Here is a 23,980-nt window from a genome sequence, read left to right as displayed (position 1 = left end):
ACTGAAGTGTTGCATTCCCCGACTGCGGTCTCAGAGCCTCTGTTGCCTTTCAACGAAGCAATTTTGGAACCTGTGCTGGATGTATGGCGCAAGCCTTTCACAGCTCCTGCAGTCTCCAAGGTAGTCGCAAGAAGGTATAGGGTGGCTCCAGGGGATCCTGAGTTTTTATCATCACACCCTTCACCTGAAAGCCTAGTAGTTCAGGCGGCTTGTTCGGGACGATCGAAAGGGGCATTTCCTCAAGTTCCAGGAGACAGGGAGGCCAAAAAGGTGGACCAATCTGCCAAAAAGGTCTTCTCATCAGCCAGTATGGCGTTAAAGTCTTCAAATGCGACTTGTCTGTTGGGGCGCTATATTCATGCGCTTATGGACTCGGCTAAAAAGTTGGCGTCTGAGGAGGATAGAGGGGGCTTCAATGAAGTTCTATCGGATGCCCAGGCGGCTGCTCGCCAGGTTATTCAGAGTGGCCTGGATACAGCAGACTCAGTTGCCAGGGTCATGGGGTCTTCAGTTGCCACCAGGAGGGGTGCATGGCTTAAGTCCTCCGAATTCTCTTCTGATGTACAGTCAACTTTATTGGACTTACCTTTTGATGGGTCTGGGTTGTTTGGCAAGAAGGCTGATGCGGCTCTCGAGCGCTTCAAAGAGTAAGGCTACGGCTAGGTCGTTGGGCCTTCAATCCCAGCCGCGAGGTACTTTCAAAAGATACAGAGGCTTTGGAAGGGCGAGTTTTCGTTCCTACAGACCAACCCAGCAGCAGCAAGGCTCTCTGTCCAAGGGATATAGAGGAAGACTTAGAGGTCGCTCACGTGGCCGTCAACTCTTCCTCAGCCCCTCCCACCACAGCAAAACAGCCCTAGATTCGACATTCCGGATCATGCTGGTCCTGTGGGGGGCCGGCTTACCCATTTTCTACAAGATTGGGAATCTGTAACTACAGATCTCTGTGTTCTGGATCTTGTAGAAAATGGGTACGCCCTTCCCTTTCGGGAATTCCCTCCCAATTATCCTCCTTGCCAAGGGGCTTGCTCGGAGGACCACCGTCTTCTCCTGCAGGAGGAAGTCCTGAAGTTGTTTCAGAAAGGTGCGATGGAGGTGGTTCCGGAGCAGGAGAGGGGTCAGGGATGCTACTCCCGGTATTTTCTGATTCCGAAAAAGGACGGCAGATTGCGTCCGATATTGGACCTCAGAATCCTGAACTTTTACCTGAAACAGGAAAAGTTCAAGATGCTCACCCTTGCGCAGGTTCTTTAGGCGCTGAATAAGGAGGACTGGATGGTGTCGCTCGACTTGCAGGATGCGTATTTTCACATCCCCATTCTGAAGTCGCACAGGAAGTATCTCCGGTTTACGGTAGGGTCGCAACATTATCAGTTTGCGGTCCTCCCGTTTGGTCTTACTTCGGCACCTCGAGTCTTCACAAAGGTGATGGCGGTGGTGGCAGCCCATCTCAGAAGGTCGGGGATTTCGGTTTTCCCTTATTTAGACGACTGGCTGATCAAGGCGGAGTCGTCGGAGAAGGTGCTGTTCCATCTGCAGGATACAACTCGGCTGTTGTACAAATTGGGTTTTTCGATCAATGTGCCCAAATCTCACCTGGTGCCCTCTCAGCGCAACCTGTTCATAGGTGCGGTACTGGACACTGTGTGTCGGGCATTCCCTCCTCCTCAAAGGATTCTCGACATTCAGGAGATGATTCCTTTATTTTTCAACGGAGCGGTCGTTCCAGTTCTGAAGGTCCTTCGCCTGCTCGGTCTGTTCGCCTCCTGCATTCTGTTGGTCAACCATGCACGCTGGCACATGAGGGCGCACCAGTGGTGCCTCCGCAAGCAGTGGTATCAGCACAAGGGAGATCTCAGGGAGTCTGTGAGGATCTCCAGAGAAGCTGCAGCGGATCTGTCTTGGTGGAGCGTGGAGGGCAATCTGTCTCAGGGAAAGCCTTTTCATCTACCTCCATCGGTGACCACAGTGATTACGGATGCATCCACTCTAGGGTGGGGTGCTCATCTGGGGTATCTGGAGATCAAGGGTGTTAGACCTGTCAGCCCTTTGGGTGGTCCCTCCTTATTATTTATTTTGTCCCACTTTTGCCTCAAACCCTGTTAGAATTTTTCCTTTTTGGGAACCACCAGACTTTTTAGTGTTGCTGCCGATTCAGGGAGCCATTTTAGCTACCCCTGGAACTTCTGTCTGAGGGCCTGGAGCACAAAATGGTGGCCACCTGTGACATCACCAGCACCCACTGGAACTTACTAGCACCTGCCAGAACATTCCAGAACCCTGTGACAGTTGGAGGCGGTTTAGAATGTTGGGAAGCTAAGAAAGAGAGTTGGCAGTTGGAGCTGGCAGTTGGCACCTGACTGGTGAAGGGAGAGCAGCAGAAACCTGAAGGAGGAAGGAGTGAGGCAGCAGGGGTGGAAACTTGTTCCTGGAGTGGGGTCCATAAACCCACCCTTGATACTAGTCCCTACTGACTGAGCCCAGCCTGGAGCCCTGTGTGGGAAGAAGCAAGAAAAACCATCTGAAGGACCTGGACAGCAGGAACAGGCCTTAGAATCCAAGAACAGCAAGATCCTGACCTGGATACTGGTTTCCCTGGAGTCAGACGTCGAGAAGCCTGAGACCCGGAGCCCGAGGTGGAGAAGCGGCGCTGACTGGAAAAGCAGACGTCGTACCCGGAGCCGCCAGAGGTCGAGAGAGGGCGCCGACGGAGGTCGTAGAGAGTACCAGAGGTCGAGGAGGAAGTCACCCGAGGTCGAGTGAGCGGCGTCGACGGGGGAGTGAAGTCTGCCCTCCGGAGACAGAGGTGAAGCGTGCCGGAGGTCGGGAGTAGAGATCTCACTCCGGAGTCGCCGGAACCTGAGAGAATCGTGCCGGAGGTCGGGAGTGAGGTCGCACTCCGGAGCCGCCGGAAGTCGACATAGAGTCCAGGCCGGCCGACGTCATCAAACCTGAGGTCGCCATCGGACCGGAGCCGCCCGAAGTCGACATCGAGTCAAGACTGCCCGACGCCATCGAATCGGAGGTCGAGATCGAACCGAGGCCGCCGACATCGAACCGGAACCGCCTACCGGCGTCGTCAAGAACTCACATTGTGCCGAGGCCGCCGACATCGAACCGGAACCGCCTCACGGCGTCGACACGACTCCAGCGGCGTCTGAGCTTCAGAAAAAGGGCAGTAAGTGGAATAGAGGGCGCCAAAGGCCCTGTGGAATCCTAAGAGACTACTCTAGGGGTTAGAGAGGTGCTGGAACCAGCTGGACTGTGCCAGGGGTGAGCTGAGACTAATCCAGAGGGGTTGTGTAGAGTGAGAGCCAGGTCTCTAGTATTTCCCCCTTTATCTACCTCAGTTTAGGCCTCAGCCTTGTCCAAGCCAGGGAGTAGACACCCTCAAGCCTTCCACATCACCACAAGCTGTGCCTGGGCCAAATCCGCCCATAGTAATCTCAAATGTGATCTGATTCTATAAGTGTCACTGTCAGCTTTTAATTATTTATTGAGGGCACTGTATTTATTGTATTTAACCTATTTATTGCTTCACTGTATTTATTGTTCCACAGTATTTATTGTCGCACAATATTTATTGGTTTGCAGTATTTATTGCCTCAGAATATTTAATTGCCTGTATGAATTGCACGTATATTTATGCCTTCCTTATTTATGATCACCCCTATTTATTGAATCATTAAGACAGTATTTATTTGACCTGCACTATTTAAAAAGCCTTGTATATTGTGATTGTGTTATTATTTATCTAATCAGCAACTAAGAGAAAAAGAAGATAAAGAGAAATATTTTCATAATTTTTACGGTGTAGAGTCGTTTTTGGAACGGATGCACGCATGGTTATTGTATGGGTATGACGTATGCTTAGCACGGTGCCTGATTCCTGACCACTCGAGCCAAGCTACCACTGTATGTTCTGGAAAGACCCCGTTACCACCAACCCTTCCCGGTGTGGGAGTGGAGTATTTCCAACAAAGGGCCTTTGATGTGCAGCAACCTTTCTTCCGGAGACCAACCTTCTGGAATTACGGGCGATACGTTTGGCGCTCAAGGCCTTCCTCCCTTCCCTTCGCGGTCAGTCGATTCAAGTCCTGACAGACAACACTACCGCGATGTGGTATATAAACAAACGGGGAGGAGTGGGGTCTCTTTGTCTCTGCAGAGAGGCCCTGCGTCTATGGTCCTGGGCTCAGGATCATCCGATTTGTCTGATGGCAAATCATCTGGCCGGAGTTCTGAACGTTCGTGCGGACAGTCTGTCGGCAGTTCTCCGCCGACCACGAGTGGAGGCTTCATCCGGAGGTAGTTCGTCGCGTCTTCCAGATGTGGGGAACTCCTCGGGTGGACCTGTTCGCCACTCACGAGAAAGCTCACTGCCCGTCATTCTGCAGTCTCCAGTATCTGATGCAGGGAGCGTTAGGGGACGCGTTTCAGTTGAGTTGGGGCTCACGACTCCTTTACGCGTTTCCTCCCATACCCTTGATTCCTTGGGTTCTGAGGAAGATTCGCCAAGACCGGGCCAAAGTTATATTGATTGCCCCGGATTGGCCAAGAAGGGTGTGGTACACAGATCTTCTCCACCTCTCCTCGTGCCCTCCGCTCCGTCTCCCTCTGAGGGCAGACCTTCTCTCGCAGTCGGAGGGGCAGGTTCTACACCCCCACCTCCAGAGCTTACACCTTCATGCCTGGAGATTGAACGGGGCAACCTGAATTCTTTCTCTCTCCCGCCGGATGTGGTGGATGTTATTTTATCGGGCAGGCGACACTCCACCAAATCCATATACTCCTATAGATGGTCTAAATTCGTTCTCTGGTGTGGAGAGAGGTCAATTGATCCCTTGAAGGCTCGTTTGTCTAACATTTTGCAGTTTGCCCTTTCTCGTGCTCAGCAAGGCTTTGCTGTGGCTACAGTTAAAGGATATTTATCGGCTTTGTCGGCTTTCCTATGCCTGCCGGATCAGCCGTCCTTGTTTAAATCACCTATTGTGCTTAGGTTTCTCAAGGGCCTCACAAATAAATGTCCTCCTACTCCTTTTATTGTACCTCAATGGGACTTAAACCTTGTACTGACTTATCTTATGGGTTCTCCCTTCGAGCCCTTACATAAGTGTCCCTTGAGGTTGTTGTCTTTTAAAACGGTTTTCCTCATTGCAATCACCTCGGCAAGGAGGGTAAGTGAGCTTCAAGCTCTTAGTTCAAAGCCCCCATTCTTGACTGTGCATGCTGAACGGATGGTGCTCCGGACCAGGGCTGCGTTTTTGCCTAAAGTGGTAACTCCCTTCCATCTGGGGCAATCCATTACCCTTCCTTTTATCCTCCCCCCCCCCCCCCCCCCCCCCACCCCACACCCTTCCAAGGAGGAAGAGAGACTTCACCGCTTGGACCCTAAGAGGGCGGTGAGCTTTTACCTGGACAGGACAAAAGACTACAGGATTGATGACCAGCTCTTTGTGGGCTTTGCTGGCTGCAGAAAGGGTCGTGCGGTGCACAAGCGCACCCTTTCCAGATGGATTGTACTATGCATCAAGATCAGCTACTCCCTAGCTGGTAAGGAGCCTCCGGAGGGTTTGAGGGCTCATTCTACCAGGGCAAAGTCTTCTACGTCTGCTTTATCTAGGGGTGTTCCTGTGGAGGACATTTGTAGGGCGGCAACTTGGGCCTCCCTCCACACCTTCACAAAACATTATTGTTTGGACACCGAGGTGAGGAGGGACGGACATTTTGCTCGTTCCGTTCTTCAGGATTTTCTGGTATAGGGGGATGGACACCCTCCTCTGGGAGTGGGGACTGCTGTGGAATCTATTCACAAGGTGAGGAATCCACTGGCAGATGTATCGCATCAGAAGAACAAGTTACTTACCTTCGGTAACGCTTTTTCTGGTGGATACAGTATCTGCCTGTGGATTCCTCACTGACCCACCCGCCTCCCCGTTGTCCATCCTTCTATACCAGTGGTTCTATGACTGTAATTCATTGATGGTTTCAAATGTGTTTGACTGTCAAGGGCATTATGTTATTTCTAGTGCTTTGGTGTTTCTTCTCCACACTGTGTGTGTTGATATGCGTACTGTGTATACTGTTTATGTACATATTGCTGTCAGTCCGTCCGTGTGCCTTGAAGGCACGGAAAAAAGGGGCGGAACTGACGTCATCACGCCGATGGGGTCTTCTTATGGAGCCGGTGACATCAGCGGAGTCGCGAGCGGAGCCGTGTCTCTGTGACGTCGTCTTCGACCACATCGGCGTGGACTGCTACAAAAGTTTCCGAATGTTGCTGGCGCAGGGGATATTCACAAGGTGAGGAATCCACAGGCAGATACTGTATCCACCAGAAAAAGCGTTACCGAAGGTAAGTAACTTGTTCTTTTGTGTTAATGCATGCTCTTTGTCTCCCCTTAATGTGAGCCAACACTTTGTCTATGCGTTGTTCGCTGTACTCGGGCTGCTCCAATGAATCAAGATTAGGATTCCAACTAAACTTTTAGCCTTGATATTCTTTCACATTTACAGATAGTTTGCATTTTTGCAATTGTGCTGCTTGTACTCTATTACTCGTAATATTTAAATTTCTAAATGGTCCCCTCCTACCCCCCCCCCCCCCTTTTTGGTCTTCAGACCACAGGTTAAGAACCACTGGTTTGAACAATTCCTAGATAAACCTTGACTGCAATTGCTAGTCTGGAGAGCCAAATAGATTCCTTTACTTGCTAGGTTATAGTGCAGTAGTGGCCCCTGAGGTCCGTGGTAAAACGCTCAACTGAGTTCCAAAAGATTTCAGGACAAGTCAAAGTAGTCGTATTCTGAAAAAAATTCCAGTACGCTGTGTTCATAGTGATGTGGTCTCTTGCTTTGGGCCCACTTGCCCGAATGTAATGTTCAAATGTACAGCCCTGAAGAAGCCCCAGGCCGGATGGCCATGTGAAGGGGCGAAACACGTGTTGGCTGTTTTAATTGTTTTGCAATTTGACTCAAACCTTGGAATGGGTCAAAACACTTCTAGATAAAAAAAATCATCACTATGAACACAGCGTGCTGGATTTGTTTCCGAATAATAAGACTATTTTGACTTGACCTGACAACTGTTTTGGAACTCTTGTGATTAAGGGGTTAGGGGTTTACCCTTGTTAAGGACAAGCACCCTAGCTTGATTTTGCTCATTTCAATACAGCCCTTAAGGGATTGGGACCCATCACCCCTTTTTCTCCCTGAAGTAAAACGCTCAACTGCAACAATTATTCCACTTGTATCCCATGAACTTGTACTTCTGTATGTTGTGGTTGTATTGTTTGAATGTAGGTGCTTTGACTTTAATCTCTGTGCTCCGTTGTACTTAGAATGGGCTCAATTTATTTAATTATCCTGCATACTGTTTCCAGATTAGCATGTAGAATTCCATGCAGTTTCTCAATGGAGGAAATGAGTTGTGCAAATCTATCACAAACCAAGTTTGTAATTGTGATGTTTTTGTCTTTTTGTCTTACGATGACTTTCTCTCTCCAGAGCTTTAGGGACTCCAAATAACGAAATCTGGCCAGAAGTGGAATCGTTGCAAGATTATAAGAACACATTTCCTAAGTGGAAAGCTGGAGGTTTGGCAAACCATGTTAAAAACATTAATCAAGATGGACTTGATTTGCTTGCAGTAAGTTCGATGTGATATTAATTGTTGAATGGTCTCCTTGTCCATGGTAAACCTGCCCAAGTGACAAGTAGCGGCTCTTGAGGGGCATATTTTTGTCCAATCTTATCAGACCAAAAGCATTCTCTGCTTTGATCTGCATTTCAGTACATTGTTCTGAAACTACTGGAATCTTATTGTCAGTGATTTTCGTATTTTTGCTGTGCTGTCGTAAGAATGTTCTTCTTGCTTTCTTTCTTTAACAGCCAATTCATGCTTATTAGATGTATATTTGTAGTGTATTAATGAGGTGTATGCGAACAACACTTTATTTTCATTCACTGCTTGCTGTATCTTTTTAATCTTTTGTGATTGCTATAATGGTCCAATCTCTAACTTTAACCAGCATTTGGCTTTGGTTCAAACACAAATGTTCTTTGACAGTACTTAAATGTGGCAGACATCACTTAAATTTTGTTAATGTATTCTGACATATGACAGTGCGTATAAGTGATTGTATTCAGTCACCTGACTGCATGTTATGGATTAATCCTTTCACCACAGATTTTCTAATGCTTTGATTCCTAAGTAAAGTTATAGACCAACCCAGAGCCCATCCACTAGGTGAACCACATCAGACAAAACATTATTTTCTCTACTGACATTTTTTTCATGAGCATGTGCTTATTTTCATGCCTTCTAAGGAGTAGTATTTCCTTCATTTTTTGCAAATATTGATTTCCAAATCTGTATTAGAAAATATCTTTAAAAATTTAGCTTTTCAATTCTGGGTAATTTTTCACTATAAGATTACAAAACTAAATACTAATACCATTCAGACATTGTTTTTCAAAGAAGCACTCCATGTATGGTGCAGGGCGATGCACCTTTAATTCAGAGTCTGGAACCATGCCTCTCTGGCATGCACGTTACATGCACCTTTGGCCTCTATTTAGCTGCATCCTCTGTACAGCACTAGCAGCCCTGGAATTACTCTGGCCGGTGCGCGTTCTTCAAAATAGTGAGCATGACACTCTGGCAGGTTCATTACTGCCGTGACGACTTTCCCCATGCTGTTCAGAACTCTTTTCTGTCTATCCTTAGTAATAGATTCCCTCAGGCGGCTTGTGCCAGGACATGGGCGATTTTTGTCTTGCTTTTGCTAAACTTTTGGATTCATTACTCATTTGTCCGGTACTGAATTTGTTCTTTTTTTGGTATGTCTAGATGTGGTGTTATTATTCACACTGCCACTTGTTGCCAGACCGAGCTTAAAATTAATAGTTGGAGGTGGTTTTCTGAGTACGCAACGTTTATTTAAGTGCCTGACCGCAGATGGCAGAACTGCCATTTTCAGTCATTGATTTGTAGAGCCACATACATGAATATACGGCTATATTTCAATGCAGTTATTAAATATCCAAGTAGACATTGATGGCTCCCTTTGAAACGGTCATGTTCGGGGCATATGATCTGCAGATTACACACTATGCATGGATCGCCATCTGGTGTTGGGCCCGGATGTTTGCACTTGTTTTTGTCTTGGAAATTTTTTGGAAGTCACGAGGGATGTGACTCCTCCTTTGGATCATAGTGCACATGGGCATCGGCTCCATCCTCGTATTGTTTTTTTTTTTTTTCCGCCATCGGGCTCGGGTGTGTTCTTGCGTTCCAGTTTGGAACCGTTAACGGTTTTCTCTTTCAACGCACAAGCCTTCCCTTCTCGACGGTATTGTTTCGATCGTGTTTTCCCAATCCACGCGACCCTTCAACTTCAAAGTCTTCGATTCCGGTCGTCGTCGAAGGCCTTCAGGCCTACCTGGGCCTCATCTCCAGCTCATGGAAAGGACGCCATTCAGAAAGTGTCCTCTATTTGGGTCGAAGTTTACCCACACCGACCTAAATGAGGTGTGTAACAACTGCCTCTCACCGGAGCACGAGGCCAGAGGCTGTCAAGCTTGCGCCTGCTTTACGCTCCAAGAAGACTATCCAGGACCGACTAGCTTGAATAACAATGGCACGCTAGTCATCTTCGATCCCCGACGACATCTTCCAAGAGGGCGTCTGTTCCGGAGCAAGGTCGGGTCAAAGAAGCAATCAGCGCCTCCAAAGCAGATGATTCAGACTTCAAACATCACTCCAGCTCAAAGGGCTGTGAGTACAGACGTCGACCCCGACCCAAACCCCCCCCCCCCCCCCTCCATACGATCAAAAAAGGCTTCGGTACCACCTTCACCTTTGGGCCCAGGTGCACACAGACACTGCTTCCCATGCCCCGCCTTCGGGCCCTGTTAAGAAGCCTATTAAGCCTTTAGGTGACTCGGGCTTAAGTCAACCTACCCTCTGTGCCGATAAACTTACTCAGGCACCGAAGACTACGTCCTCATCCACGCCGGCCGCTGCTTCGACATCAAAGTACTCTGCGTCGAAGGCTAGCACTGGTTCCTCGGCACAGACCACCCCTTCGGAGCAGAGTAAAGCGCCCACCAAAAGGCCCCGATTCTTTGAAGCCAAAGAATTCGGAACCGAAAAAACAACCACAGGTTCCATCGGTCAAACACGCTACAAAACTACACGGTTCCAAACATAGAACCGCTACCGGGTCGAAGCCGAAAAAGCTTACGGCACCGAAGCCCTAGTCTCCGTAGGATCTTCCACCCACAGAGGAACTGTTTCATCCAGATTCTACTCAAGACTGGTGAAGGATCCTACGACTGTTCATTTAATGCTTCGCATCAAGAAAAGACCCCTGAAAATGCCTGCACCACCACCAAAAAAGAGACTTTGCTACCTCTCCATTAAGGATCCCTTCTCCTCTTCCTCCCCCCACCACACCGCTCTCCCACACAATCACTTACCCCAGTAGATGATAACACCTCAGATGATGCCGGGGCAAGTGCGGACTATCAACCCCTTGGGGACCCTACCCCAACTGGCTCCTCGGACCCCTGGGATGATTAGTGTCCCAGACGTTACTTACACCCCACAGGGTTATCCCTCCAGGCCTTCCCCCTCCAGAGGACAATATCTGCTTCAACCAGCTCCTTCACAGAGCTGCCCAATACCACGGGGTTGCCTTTCATACAGACCCAGTAGACTAAGATTTTCTCATGGACACTTTTGATACCACACAAAGGTCCACCTCAGTTTTGCCCATGCTTAAGGGGGTCATTAAGCATGCACCAGAGATCTTTAAAGACCCAGTCAGTGTTCGAGTCATCAACCCGAGAATAGGAAAGTATAAGGCTGCTCCTACTGATCCAGTATACGTTGAAGGCCCCACCACTAGACTCCTTGGTAGTCTCTAATGCAAGGAAGAAAGCAAATTCCCAAATATCAAGTGACGCACCACCACCAGATACGGAATCAAAACTCCTAGACCCCTCTGGCAAACGCACAGCGTCACAGGCAGCAAACATTTGGCACATTGCTAATACCCAAGCACTGCTCGCCAGGTATGACGGGGCACATTATGATGAGCTTGAGTCCATAATGCAGCACCTCCCTGACAAATATAAAAACGGTGCCAATGAACTCATCCAGTAGGGTAAAACCATCACTAACACCTCCATCCGGTGTGCCCTAGATGTAGCAGATACCGCCTCAAGGGCAATTAACACTAGTGTCCTTTTGTGCAGGCATGCCTCGTTACGCAGCTCGGGTTTTAAACCCGAAATCCAGAGTTCTATACTCAATCAGCCTTTTGATGAGCAACACCTATTTGGCCCCAATGTGGACGTATCCCTTGAGAAAATGAAAAAGGATACAGATACGGCCAAATCTATGTGAGCCTTGCAGTTGCGAGCTCCCAGACGGTCCTTTCGTCGCTCATCCTTCAGAAGCACCCATAGAGGCTACTCCTCTGATAGCCCCTCCACCTCTTACAAGGCTCCCACCCAATCCACCTTTACTAGAGGTTACCAAAGGGGTGATGAGAGGGGGAACAGCAAAGGCAGAGGCAAAAACAACTCCTGCTCTGCCTCCTCCACCCTCACCCCATGACTTCCCCCCCAGACCATTCCACTCCAGTCAGGTGAAGACTCCACCAATTCCTCCCTGCCTGGGCAAAAATCACTTCAGATAGGTGGATGCACCAAATAATTAAATTGGGCTACTGTCTCGAACTAGCATCTACCCCCCCCCCCCAACCATACCACCCAAACACCGTCCAATGTCACAAAAACATCTGTTACTGCTAAAGCAGGAGGTAATCTCCCTCCTACAAAAAGGTGCAATAGAACCAGTTCCCATGCACCAACAAAACAAGTGAGTTTACTCCCTCTATTTTCTCATCCCAAAGAAGGACTGATCTCGAAGGCATATTTTAGACCTCCGACCCCTAAACTTATACATACTCAGACCACTTTCACATGGTCACACTTCAGCAGGTCCTCCCTCTGATTTTCCAGGGCGACTTCCTAGCTTCTCTAGACCTCAAGGACGCCTATTTCCACATTCCCATTCACAGCGCTCACAGAAAATATCTCTGCTTCGTAGTGGACGGTCAGCACTATCAATTCAAAGTACTCCCATTCGGAGTCACCACAGCACCAAGAGTGTTTACCAAGTGCCTAGCGGTTGTGGCATTACACCCAAGAAGTCAACACATCCATGTCTTCCCTTATCTAGACGACTGGCTCATAAGCCAGCTCAGACAATCAGTGTGTACAACGCACTCACGCCACTATTAAACAAATTCACGACCTGGGATTCACAATAAACCACTCCAAGTCACAGCTGCAACCGTCCCACACACAATACCTCGGTGCCACAATAGACACCTCAAGGGCACTAGCCTATCCCAGTCCCGCCAGGATAGCGAGCATACATGTTGTTCTCACCAGATTCCAACCGCAACACTTCCAGCTCGAGTGTTCATGCAACTCATAGGGATGATGGCCTCTTGCATATTCATAGTGCCTCATGCAAGACTCCAGATGCGTCCTCTCCAAGAGTGCTTAGCACGCCAGTGGAACCAGGCTCAAGGTCCGCTAACAGATCTGGTGTTGGTAGACGGTCGTACCCATCGCACTGCAGTGATGGAACACCAAGAACCTTTCCAAAGGGCGACCGTTCCTCGAGCCGGTTCCTCAAATAGTCATGACAACGGACGCATCGCTCTCCGGCTGGGGAGCTCACCTACTTCATCACACCATGCAGGGCAGGTGGACACCTCAGCAAAAGTTACTCCACATCAACCACCTGGAGCTACTAGCCATATTCCTATCCTTGAAAGCATTCCAAAAACGCATTTCAGGCAAAGCGGTCTTAGTCCGCACTGACAACATGACAGCCATGTATTATATACAAAAACAAGGCGGGACACACAGCTCGCACAGAGCAATATGGAGGTGGGCTATACCTCAGAACATTGACTCCTGGGACATGTTGGGCTAGGAGAACAAACACAATAGCTGATCTGTTGAGCCGTCAAACACAACAAATCCACGAGTGGGAACTTCATCCACAAGTTCTTCAACCATTTTTTCACATGTGGGGGCAACCACAGATAGACCTCTTCGCCACCCACAAACGCCAAATGCCCAAACTTCGCCGCCAGGTATCCTCACCCATTGTCCAAAGGCAATGCGATATGGATGAACTGGTCAAGCAGATTTGTGTACGCTTTTCCGCCTCTCCCACTCATTCCACTTGTGGTGCGCAAACTACAGCAACACTCCTTAACGCTCATCCTAGTTGCTCAAACTTGGGCCAGACAACCATGGTACACCACATTGCTGGAACTCTCCGTAGTTCCGCACCAAAAATTACACCTCTCCACACCTCCTAACCCAGAACCATGGAGAGAATCAACACCCAGACCCAGCTCAACCTAGCGATCTGGCTCCTGAAGTCCTAGAATTTGGTTACAACAACCTTCCTCCTGACTGTATGAACGTCATCAAAGAAGCTAGACGGCCTACCACTAGAGCCTGCTATGCAGCCAAGTGGAAAAGATTTGTAATATACTGCCATAATAACACTGATCCCCCTAGATGTGTCTATCCAACACATCATAGGCTACTTACTACACCTCCAAAGATGCAACTTAGCCTACACGTCTATCAGACTGCATCTTGCTGCCATAGCAGCATATCTACAAAATAGACATCTATCACTTTTCAGAGTACCTGCCATAAAGGCTTTTATGGAAGGACCCAAAAGAATAATTCCACCCAGAGTACCACTTTTACCTGTGTGGAATTGAAACATCGTTCTCACAAGGCTAATGGGGCCGCCATTTGAACCTTTACATAAATGTGAGCTACAATTCTTAACATGGAAAACTGCTTTCCTAGTAGCTATTACTTCTCTAATCCTAAATTCCTCCCTAAAGTCATTTCTCCCTTCCACCTCAATCTGTGGAGCTGCCTGTATTCTTCTCGCAGCCACAAACAGTTGCAGAAAGAGCTCTTCACACCTTGGATGTCAAGAGCACTGCTGTACTACATAGAGAGAACACAACCTTTTCGTAACGCCAAACAATTATTTGTCTTTCTCACCCCCCACACAAGGGCAACCCCATATCAAAATCTGGTATAGCTGGGTGGATTGTCAAATGCATTCAAATTTGTTACCACAAAGCAAAACGTACATTATTCCTCCTAAAGCCCACTCTACACGAAAGATAGGGGCTTCAATGGCATTTTTAGGGAACATTCCCTTAGACGATATCTGCAGTGCAGCTACATGGTCTACACCGCACACATTCACAAAAAACTATTGTGTCGATGTGCAAACTAAACAACAAGCTAGCATGGGCCAGGCTGTACTCCAAACACTATTTCAAACTACTGCAACAGATACTGGTGGTCGCCGCTAGGAGGGGATACTGCTATATAATCTATGCATGGTGTGTAATCTGCAGCTCGTATGCCTCGAACGGAATATGCTACTTACCAGTATGCATCTGTTCTTGGCATGTAGAGCTGCAGATCTACACATACCCACCCGCCTCCCCGGCTACCATTATCTGTTCCAGTATTATCTTACTTAGATACACCATTCATGGGCATCCTTCCTGTTTCTTACAAAGCTCCATCATTTCCCTGCTGGCGAATAACAATCTGAGGATGGAGCCTATGCCATGCGCACTATGATCCAAAGGAGGAGTCGTATACCTAGTGACTTCCAAAGACTTTCCAAGACAAAAACAAGTGCAAACATCCAGGCCCAACACCAGGTGGCGATCTATGCATAGTGTGCATGTCTGCAGCTCTACATGCCAAGAACAGACGCATACTGGTAAGTAACATATTCCTTATGTGATTATTTCTCAAATTATAAGGCTTTCAATCAATACCATACAGTCCACCAAGTTATCTGGAGAATCTACAGAATTCTTATGGTATGCCTCAACCACACATTGCTGACTTTCTCTTTGGCGAATATTGACGATACTACTGATTATTTCAGATACTTTCTTGACCTGGTGTGCTGGGAACCTAGTTAATTTGCAACTTCCACCCCAAAACTCTCACCGTACATAGTCAAGTTCCTTACCATTTTGATAAGTTGCTACCACAATGTCAGGCTCACATCTTTTTAGGGCGCTACACAGGAGGGTTATAATCCGGTCTGTTCACAGCATGCTATTTTCCACAGCAAGCCTAATGTACCCACAGATCTGAAACATCAAGTATTGTATAACTGTTTCCACAATCCTTCCTATTTCTTACAATTTTGGTAAGTTCTTACTATCTGGCCATCCTATAAACCTGAGTATTTAATTTGGTTATTTGGATTAACAATGTTACACCCCACGTATTTACCCAAATCAATCCAATTTGCTCATATCCCCTAAATCTAACATACATTTCATTAAAAAAAAAGTCCTGCATGATTTCACAGGTAAGTAGGAAAGGTAACTTGTGCCAATGAGCTGAATTTACCTGTAGATTGTAACTTTCCTTCAGTATGGGATCTTCCCGACATAGATGAAAAGCAAATGTATTAATTTTACTGCCTACTGGAGTGTATTTGTTTTGCCTTGGCTTCTTGCCAGATGGCTCAAGACTTGAAGATGAACAATTCGTTAAATATGATAAAAAAAATGGCGCATTAAACTATGCATTAATCACTCATTTTAACTCTTGTTCTACAGAAAACCTTGATCTATGATCCTGCAAAGAGAATTGCAGCAAAAGAGGCCCTGAACCACCCATACTTTGATGACCTGGACAAATCCAATCTTCCAGCCAATCAGATCAAGAACTAATTAAAATGCTCCCATGGAGAGAAGTTCCTGCTTTGTTTCGGGATTACACTTGTAACCTTTGGTGAATCACCACTTTTATTTTTCTCGTCAGTCCTGTCTTGTCCTTTATATGTATTTTCTTGTATTTTTGTGTAAAGCATTTTGAGCATTTAGATTGCTTTATAAGGATACATAAAATGTAAATAAATCTATCTAATATTTGTTAAGCATTTAAATGTGATGTAGGCAAATCTCATGAGTTTCTTTAATTAAAATAAACTTAAATTTTATTTTGTGCAAGTTAATCTTTTAAAATTGTGTCTTTTGAGCCGAGCAGTTAAATGGGCACTCATTTGCCTTGTTGATTACTTGAGTGCTCATGTTCTTCTTGCACAAGGCTGTGCTTGTAGTCTGCATTGCTTCTCTCTGAATTGCCTTCATCAGGAGGGCATCTAAGCTGAAAGCCATTGTGGTGTTGTGTGAACACAAGTGTACCAAATCCCTAGTGGTAGAGTTGTAGCGTGTGTTCTACAACCGTTCCTATGCATCTTTTTCATACTATTATTCTCTGAATGGGAAGCCTGTCAATATTAATAGATGTAACTTTCGAAAGTGCAGTTGAATGTGGAAGTGCAGTTGAATGTGGAAGTGCAGTTGTCGTTTGGTTCAGGTTTTCTTTTGTATATTGCACCTAGTTGATAGGCAATGCCCTGAGTCACTCCCCCCGCCAACCCCCTGATGCTTGCAAGGACAGGTATGCAATCGAATGTTCCTCTTTTTGGGTTTCTGTGTATGAATTGTTCAGGGTTTGCTTAATTAAGTGGTGCATGGTTGAGCTAGAGGTAGGTCCTCATCATTAGACCTCACATTTGCAATGAAGATGTGTCTTGGCAGTTGTGGGTTCTGTAAATTTTCAACACCTTCATATCCGTTTGAGACTTTTACGCCCTGCACTGACACAGCAACTTGGCACTGGATAAGACTGTTGGATTTACTTCGTGACATTGCATAACATTTCCACTGCTCCCGCTGGAGGGGTGGGGTCTAGTACCACCACTCCCATGTAATTCACATTATCTTGCCCCCTAATGCTGTGGGTTGAACATAACCTGGAGTACGGGCCATGCCCACTGGCACCATCCCAGTGACAACTCATTATCTCAAGCATTTAAAATGGGCACACCTGCCATGGTGACACATAACCCTGACTGAGCATCTCATGCTGACCATACAGTTTACCAGTGGCTGTGCGTCCATTGGGGGCGTAGCCCCCCCCCCCCCGCCCTTAGCTCCCTCGGCGTTTCTAAACTTAAGTAAACTGAATCAGTTTTTTAAAATTAATATTTAATTTCCAACGGGTGCTTGGACTGGCAGCCTTTTCTCTCTCAATTGGCCCGCAGAATAAGATACTAGATAGATGCGTCATCGTCCTTCTTTAGTCGAGCCAGTTACCAACGGAAGAGGGAGACATGCTGTCTGGGAAGTGCCGAATAACCGCAGCCATTAACAGCACTGGGTTGCGCTTACAGTGACACCTGGCTAGACCTCGAAGTGCGGCTGAAACATGAATATGATTAAAGTACTGGTTTATGGAAAAGCCTGTAACCAGACCTCTGAATTTTGTTGACGTGACCGGCTCTGATTAGGGAAGTGGCGGATTTGGGGGGGGGGGGTGGTGCAAATACTGCTGAGCACAATTGGAATTGTCCAAAATGAATACCGCGCTAGTCGAGGAAATACCGCTCTAATAGGACACATCCTGGGGAGGGCCGAGAGTACTGCTGAGAACGCGGCTCCGTGGGGCAGAGGGTCGTGTACGGTTACACCTGCTGATCAGGCCTGGGAATATTGCAGCAGCGGCTGTTTATGAAAACCCGATATTACAGCAGGTCTGAACGGGCGGGCACGTAGGAGCAGCCCAGTGAGGCAGGAGTGTGCAGTGCAAAGGAGGCAGTGAGCAGTAAATATTCAATAACCTTAGGCCCCTAGACAAGAGGTAGGGAAGCCATCAAATTAAGAACAGAGCCAAGGGTAAGGGTTGGCTGTAAGAGTCAAAACACGAGCCAAGTCCTCAATGTATTTGGCATGTAAATTATGCAACAAACGCCGTATGCAATATGAGAGGCACTTAAAATGTGTTTCTTTAAAACATTGGAACTGTTCACTTTAGTGACAATTGGAAGTGATAGCTTCTAAAGATGAACTTGGAGACATTCATGAGATATCCTGGCCCTGATGATGAAGCTATTAGTGACCCTAGAAAGAGGTCAGTTGTCCTGTGGCCCCTGCATGCACCCTATGGTGTTATAGATGGAACAACATTCTAATACATTGCATGCATGCCTCCACCACCAATCCACAACTGGGAAATAACTGATTTCTGAGCAATGAATGCATAAAACATTAAGGTATTCCATGTCAGTGATATAGTTTTTGTTTGTTTCACATGTTTTACTTAATCTTGCATTCCTTAAGAGTGCCCACTATTTCCATGATGCTGTATTTCTGTATTTTGTTGTGTAGCATATTTCTTGTACAGTGCATACTTTGAACTGAGTTGCATTCAGGCATTTTTAATGGGCCAACATTGAGAGCTTTAGAGCAAAGGCTGAAGGTTGTGTCAATTTCTCACAGTGCCGGTCAGTGGGTCAAAAAGGTGTTCAGAAAACTTAGCCTTCCAACCCCTGGCCTCTCTGCTGAACAATCACAGCAAAGGTCACTTATTTAAGTTGCGACTGATTCTGTGCAACTGTGTGTGAAGGAGGTACACAGTTGCCAAAATATTGAGAAGGCAATTGTAAAGGAAAATACAGTGCTTACAAGTGAGTTAGTGCGTTGTGTTTTTGGGGGTTGATTAATGTTGGACTTTGAAATTTTGTGCTGTTTTTGGGGGTTGAAAAGTGAAGTTCTCTGATTATACTGAACAAGCGGCTGGCTACCTAGGTTATATCTCTACTATTGATTTCATAACACTTTCGCAAGTGCTTTATCAACCTTCCTGCTTTCTCAAATTTGCTTGAAAATGCTCCATTTATCCACTCTTTTTTTTTTTTTCTTTTTTTAAACCCCGGTAGGTTTTTCGGGCTCGCTCGCCTCAGTGCAGTACCACGATAACTTTCCGCCTCACCACTTTCAAATATCACCAGCCGCCACTGCAGTATACACCTTTTCATCTTAGTGGCTAACAGTCTGGGTTGTTCCTCACCTAATGCAGCAGCAAGAATACATGTTTAAGCATCCCTTAAAATGACACTACGTATCATAGCTGATAATTATGATGCATTAGAATTATAGCCCCTAAAAGGCGTCACAATTATGATCTACAATATAGAGCCAATATAATATACAGCCAGACACCCTAGCAGGAATGTCCAGTAACTTGACCCCACTCTGCTTACATCTTCACTTTACACATGACAGTTAGTCCCTCAAAAGAAATAACATTAAATAAATCAACCTCTCGTGCAATTACCTCTTCACCTCTAGGGGATGCCCTTCTCCATACATCCCCAGTTCAGCCCTTCACACAATGGTGCAGTCCTCAAACACACCTCCAGCTGAAGAACAAAAGTTCCAGCCACCGGGTGGAACATGGCTGAGCCCTTGAGGGGTTATATCTGTTAAGTTCCCGGAGACATAGGGTAGGGACTTCCAGTTGGGGGGAGTCTGTGTGCTCTTGCCACCCTTCCCTACAACCCCCTCCAGCAAATGGTGGGGACTTCCTCCTTCGGGGGCCACCAGGCACTAAAACAAGGAGCTTTCCCCATGCCTTGCAAGGCATTATGGGGCGCTTCATGCACAACCCCTGCATATCAGAGCAGCGGCTCTCCCGCTGCTCCACGGAGAGGCGCGCTGCCATCTCGGGTGGTACCATGCCGCATCTGTCCATTGTTGGGGACCCGGTCTCACCCGGGCCCTGTGCATCCCCAGGTAAACTTCTAGCAGCTTGGGGAGCCCACCCCGGCCGCTCCTCCCGGCCCTCCTCTTTGTGTGCAGCCGCGGGAGCTGACGTGTCCATTGTGGTCTGTCTGCTCCTGCCCCCCCTCCTTCACACTGCTACGGGGAGCACAGCGCCCCCCCTCCCTGCATCCCGCTGGGGCCCGGAGTTGTGGTCCCTGGCCCCCACACATTCTTCACGTCTTCTGCAGCGAGGGGGTGGGAAATGCGTGACAGCCCACCCCTTACCACAGTCACCGGGGCCTGGAGTTGGGGGTCCTGGGCCCCACAGGCCTTCACGGGGAGCGCGACGACGCTCCTCGGATTATTTTTGGCAGGGCATGAAAATGGGGTCCCCAGAGCACTCTGTGTGTGGGGGGGGGGGGCGACTGCACTCCCCCCTCCTCCAATGTCTTGCATGGGCCCCCGGGACCTGACTCACCCCGGGGGCCCATGCAAGACCGGCAGCGGAGCCCCACGCGCTTTGTCGTCGGTCAGGCAAGAGGTCAAAGGTTGAATACATTCTGGGGGGCATATCTCAGCCCCCAGGGGGCCACCTTGACCTCTTCCTGCTTCTGGTGGTGCGTCCCAGCCACTGGGAGCACTTTCTGCCGCCCTCCTGGTCTCAAGGAGGGTGAATCCAGCAGGAAGCTTCCTTCACTGGCTCTCTGCGCCACCCTTTCACCTGGCTTTCCTCCTGGGCTTCTCTTCTTGCACAGTGGCCCAGGCTTCTGCTCAATGGTACTGGACTCCTCTTCTGGCGCAATCCAGGGCCTGGGACAGTCAGGGGGTTCTTCCTTCCAACTGCCCATGGCGCCAGGCCCAAGTCCTAGTCTTCCTCAGCAGACCACACCCCAGAGAGCTCCTCTTCCTGTGCAAGACCTTTTAACAGAATTTTCATGCACTCTAACCTGAAGCACCACATCACCTCTCTGCCCTGCTCCCTCCTTTCTGCACAGGCCTCTGGGATAGTTCAAAATGCCGTTGTCCAGGGGTCTCATGCCACATGGTCTCTGAAAAGCCCCCTTGCTGCCTTCTCTCCAGAGCAGCTTGGTGCCTGGCACCAGATGACAGCTGCTGATGGATAACCTGCAGCTCCACCCACCATCTCTCCCTTTTCGAGAGGAGACCTTCTCCCTTGGAATGCTTGCAGTGAAGGGCTATGCTTCTAATGCTACAGCTTGGGGAGAAAGGTCATTAATCCAGCCTGGCAGGGTTACACCCAGCCAGGCTCCGGTTATGAGCAGTGTCAGAGGAATGACCTTTCTGGATGACCTCTAAGCAGTACAGATATGGCTTTGGACTCAGTAGAATACTTATTTTCACACAACTTACAATGTACTTTGGTGCTGGTCTGGAATTTTGTAGGCCCTATGGAAGCTAAACTACCTCACGTGGTCCCCCATCTTCATAGAATAATGGAGTGTTCAGTCAGTGAAAACAGTAAAGCACACTGACTTTCCCTTATGTGTCTTCCCATAGTATAAAGCCTATTCCAGGTTGTAGGAGAGTAGGGTCTGCTTTCTATGTTCACCCCCACTTTTTGCTTTTGCTTTACTGGTTTACGACTTAGATGTGGCTGTGGGCCTGCTAATCAGACCCACAGCCCTGCTGTTCTCTCTCTAAATTACTACTATGTACTTTAGGTGCATAACCCATTTGGATAGGATCACCTTATTGGCCCCTGTACAGTGTACCCTAGGTACCCAGGGCATAGGTGTACCCTAGGCCTACCAGGGGCTGCAGCATGTATTGTGCCACCCCTGGCCTGGCCTTCCATTTTGACACAACTGGCTGATCACTCAGCTGGGGCAAGGTCGTGTAATCACCCCTTGCTTAGGTGTAGTATTCCTATACCTAACTTACATATAGACACATGTGTACCTATCAGTCACTCCTATGGCAGGCCTTGACAATCCTGGAGGCAGAGTGCTTGGTAACATGTGAGATGGTGCTCTAGCATGAGCTGAGCCTGTCTGCAGCTTTCGGAACCATGTCCTTATAGCTGTTCTATGATATAGCCTACCATATACTCTTAAAGTGCCTTATAATCTTAGACGGTTATGGTAACTATGGTTTGGCTTTATCAAAGCATGTCGTGTAAGGTGTCTAACACTCGGGAATAATACCCCCATGCCATTTCTGGACATGAGAATATTATTCCCCCCTTCTAGAGGGAAAGACATGTTAAAATCATACTTCAACTGTTAGCCTCTGACCAAAGCCTCAGCATCACAAAATGGATGCTGCTGCCACGACACAAGTCTGACCTCCTGCTGCTGGGAGGGATCCCAGCCAGGGAGGCCTGGACAATAGGTTTCCTGCTTGGGGAGGTGCTAGCACCTCCCCAGACAGCCTTTAGTGTATTGGGGCAGGGTGGGCTGAAAGGAATGAGACATGCCTGGGGCACACAAGGTGTTCCTTGCATAGTCCAGTTCAAACCGGCGCTGGGGCACTCCAGCCCCAGCTCTGGCGCGAAACTGGACAAAGGGAAGTGGGTGTAACCACCCCCTCCCAGGTCCCACCCATAAGGCGTGACCTAGCAGGTATCCCAGCCCCCCAGATTAGTATAAGAGTGGGAGTTGGGCCTCAAGACTTTAGATTATCCTGAACCTGCAAAACTGAACAGAAACTCTGGACCTTCGACATTCGACGAAAGAAGAAGACTGAAGAATCTCCCTTGTAGCCAAGGAGTGGCTACCCTGTGCAAACAGGCACCATCAAGTGACTACCCTTTGCTTTGTGAAACGTTCGACGAGGAACCGACTGCAGAGCCCGACCAGAGCCTTGATTTCCAGACTTCTCCGACCCTCATCCACATCTGCAGCAGAGCTGAGATCCGTGGAGGCGACGAGCGACGTGGGACCGGCTACCTGGGAAAAGTGGCTAGTAACTTACAGCGCAGCTTCTGAGGTACCCTCGAAGTTGTGCACCGGGGATTGAGAAGCCCCAACCCCAAGCACCATCTGCACCGAAGACCAGCCCCCCACACTCCACGAGTCCTGCGTGGGGCCCTTCAGCATTTTCCTGCTTGCCGCGTCTGTCCGGTTGCTTGCCCGCTGGCTAGTGGCCTTTGTGACGACGCTCCCTAAAATCTTCTGCGCTGGTTTGGCTCCTCCAGACTGGCTCCCGCTTCTCTGCAAAGAAGAAGCACCCCAGACCTTCCTGGTCTGCACCAGAAGCAAGTCCCTTGTTCTTCGTGGGTTCCGCTTGCCAAGGCTTGGTGAGTCCTAGTCCAACTTCGACGCCGCCGACAGCAAGAGCCTTCGTGGGACAGCTCGCCTCCTGGTCCTGGTCGTCCTCGACGCTTCCTGGTCCTCCTGGCTCCAGCGACAAGCTTCACCTTCCCCTGCAACTCTTCACGACATCGCCTGGTTCCTTCCTGGTTCCACGTGGTCACTGGCTAGTGACCTTGACTCTGTCCCCTCTGCTTGCAGGTTTCTTCTCTTCTTGATCCCAGGCTTGGGATCCACCGGACACTCTCCCCTGACTGCCTGTCAGCATCTTTCTTCAGGCATCCATAGGAGTCGACGACGAAAACGACGCATCTTCACCCCTATGCACCCGCAGCCTGTGGGCTAGGTAACTTGGGTACTCCGGTGCTCATCAGGATAGTGACTATCCTAGTGTCTAGTTTTCAAGTCTCAACTTCCTAGCTACTCCGGAAGTGTCCTAAATCTATCTATTTCTAAACTGTAACATTGCTATTGACTTTTACGCATTACGCGTGAGTGTTTCCACTCTGCACACGAATCCCGTGGGCCTCCCACTCCCTAACTAACGCTAGTGTAGTGTAGCCCCAGCGATTCCCTAGGCCTAGGCCTATTCTATTTCCGCGACAGTGGTTCTTATACCACTTATTTAGTATATGGTTTGCGTGGCCCCTAGGGCCTAACTGTATTACTTACCTGTGTGACTTACTGTATGCATTAATAAGACTGTGTTGTACTTACCTCTAAACTCATAAAGAGTGCTGAGGGTTTGCTTAGAATAAATACACTTTATTTTATATATATATATCTGTTGTGGTGTCCTTTCATTTGGTATTCAAGGGATTATATATGGTATCACAGCTGGCTTCACATGCCATTCAGAGTTTAGCCTAAGACTGCTCTTGTCCATGCTACCACTAGGATAGCTGGTCTATAAGGTTGACTTTACAACCAATCACCATAAGGGTATTTGGACTGATATAAGGTGTACACTATAACTAGTGACATCAT

General features: G+C 48.1%; 1 protein-coding gene across 2 annotated transcripts in view; it reads left to right on the top strand.

The window, feature by feature from the left end:
• Positions 1 to 16,111, top strand: part of CDK1 (cyclin dependent kinase 1) — a 109,212-nt gene extending 93,101 nt beyond the window's left edge. For both annotated transcript variants that reach the window (XM_085608797.1, XM_085608798.1), the window contains exons 7-8: positions 7,507 to 7,648; positions 15,729 to 16,111. In XM_085608797.1, the coding sequence (XP_085464923.1) occupies positions 7,507 to 7,648; positions 15,729 to 15,842 (256 nt within the window). In that variant the 3' untranslated portion in view covers positions 15,843 to 16,111. The remainder of the gene's footprint in view (positions 1 to 7,506; positions 7,649 to 15,728) is intronic.
• Positions 16,112 to 23,980: the final 7,869 nt, after the last annotated feature.

This window comes from Triturus cristatus, chromosome 1_2 (genome assembly GCF_964204655.1).
Source record: "Triturus cristatus chromosome 1_2, aTriCri1.1, whole genome shotgun sequence".
Classification (NCBI taxonomy): Eukaryota; Metazoa; Chordata; class Amphibia; order Caudata; family Salamandridae; genus Triturus; species Triturus cristatus.
The sequence above is the reverse complement of the archived record's forward strand: the minus strand, read 5'-3'. Positions and strand labels throughout refer to the sequence as shown.